At 39.2% G+C, this 1,256-nt stretch overlaps 1 protein-coding gene across 1 annotated transcript in view; it reads right to left on the reverse strand.

Moving 5' to 3' along the window:
- LOC147819254 (coxsackievirus and adenovirus receptor homolog) overlaps window positions 1-1,256 on the reverse strand; it is an 8,165-nt gene that overhangs the window by 4,226 nt on the left and 2,683 nt on the right. The window contains exon 2 of the mRNA XM_087173320.1: window positions 498-815. Coding sequence (XP_087029446.1) covers window positions 498-815 — 318 coding nt within the window. The remainder of the gene's footprint in view (window positions 1-497; window positions 816-1,256) is intronic.

A 1,256-nucleotide genomic window follows, 5' to 3' on the forward strand; every position in this document is an offset into this window, starting at 1 on the left:
GTTTGTTTGAAATAAACTAGTTTGTTCAACGTGTCGTCTGAAGGGAATAAAACCTGAGACGTGATAATTGTTCAAATACTGAGAACTGATAATCTTTCACACCTGGCCAATCTCTGTGTGAAGAGGGTGAACTTCACAGATTGTTGCTTTTGGGAAGTTACAGAATGTGTTGGACACAGACGCCACCCAGTTTAACTTTAGAAATGTGTAGTAGGAGGCGTTTAAGATGCTCAGCACATTGAAGCTGTTACAGTCAGAGTCAGAAGAGATGAAATCTGAGCGTGGACACTGAACGTTGATTGAGCACGACGACATAATCTACAACGTGTCACAGATACTGAACGTTTGATACAAAGGGAATCAGTCCAGATGTGACTGCAGCGCTGTGGGGACAAGGTCCTGCCAGATGTGTATTCTGACTATTTGATGAAAGTCCATGTGGGACTCTTAAACCAGTCTCACCTGTAAATAATCAGCTGTGTTATGAAAGCACTCACCAACAAGAAGCTTCACGAGGAATTTTTGATTTGGAAGATGTTGAAATTCACAGGTGTAGTTTCCACTGTCAGCCACCTTCGTGTTTCTGATCTTTATGGAGGCGTCGCCATTCTTCAGCTCTCCAGGAAAATGAGAGACACGACCTTTGAACTGCTCATGTTGACCTGAATAACCCTGACTGGAATAAAGGCCTGAATCATACACATACACCTCCTTCTGACCGTCTTTCTTCCAGTGAAAGTGCTTCTTCGTAATGTCCTCTATGATGGAACAGGGTAAAGTCACATCACTCCCTTCTTTCACTTTGATCTTTGGTCCTGGAAGATAAAAACAGGTATTAATCAGTATGTTTACCTGCAGGGTAATTAAGTGAAGACAGACGTGTCTGTTGTTCAAACAAAACATCAACTGATGATAAAACAAGAAAGTTAGATTGTCCTCAGAAAATCCTCTGAACTCTCAGACTGTATATTTACACTTGTTCCTCTTTCTTTCTTTCTTTCTTTCTTTCTTTCACATATATCTATAATTTTCTATCTGGAGTTTTTATCTTTTATACTTCTTGAACAACATTTAAAAAAGAAAGAAACATCTGTCTTTTGTCTGTTTGCAAATAAAACTAGAGCTTTTATTTTGACATTGTTCCTCAGCTTCCTGGTATTAACACATTTTAATGACAAAGACATGTTGAACAAGAAGACGGAGAAAAACAGACTGAAGAAGAGAAAGTTCCTTCATCCTGAAGGTGTTAGAAAGAG

This window comes from Seriola lalandi, unplaced genomic scaffold (genome assembly GCF_002814215.2).
Source record: "Seriola lalandi dorsalis isolate HSWRI2012SDOR001 ecotype SW California unplaced genomic scaffold, Sedor1 jcf7180002054172, whole genome shotgun sequence".
Taxonomy (NCBI): domain Eukaryota; kingdom Metazoa; phylum Chordata; class Actinopteri; order Carangiformes; family Carangidae; genus Seriola; species Seriola lalandi.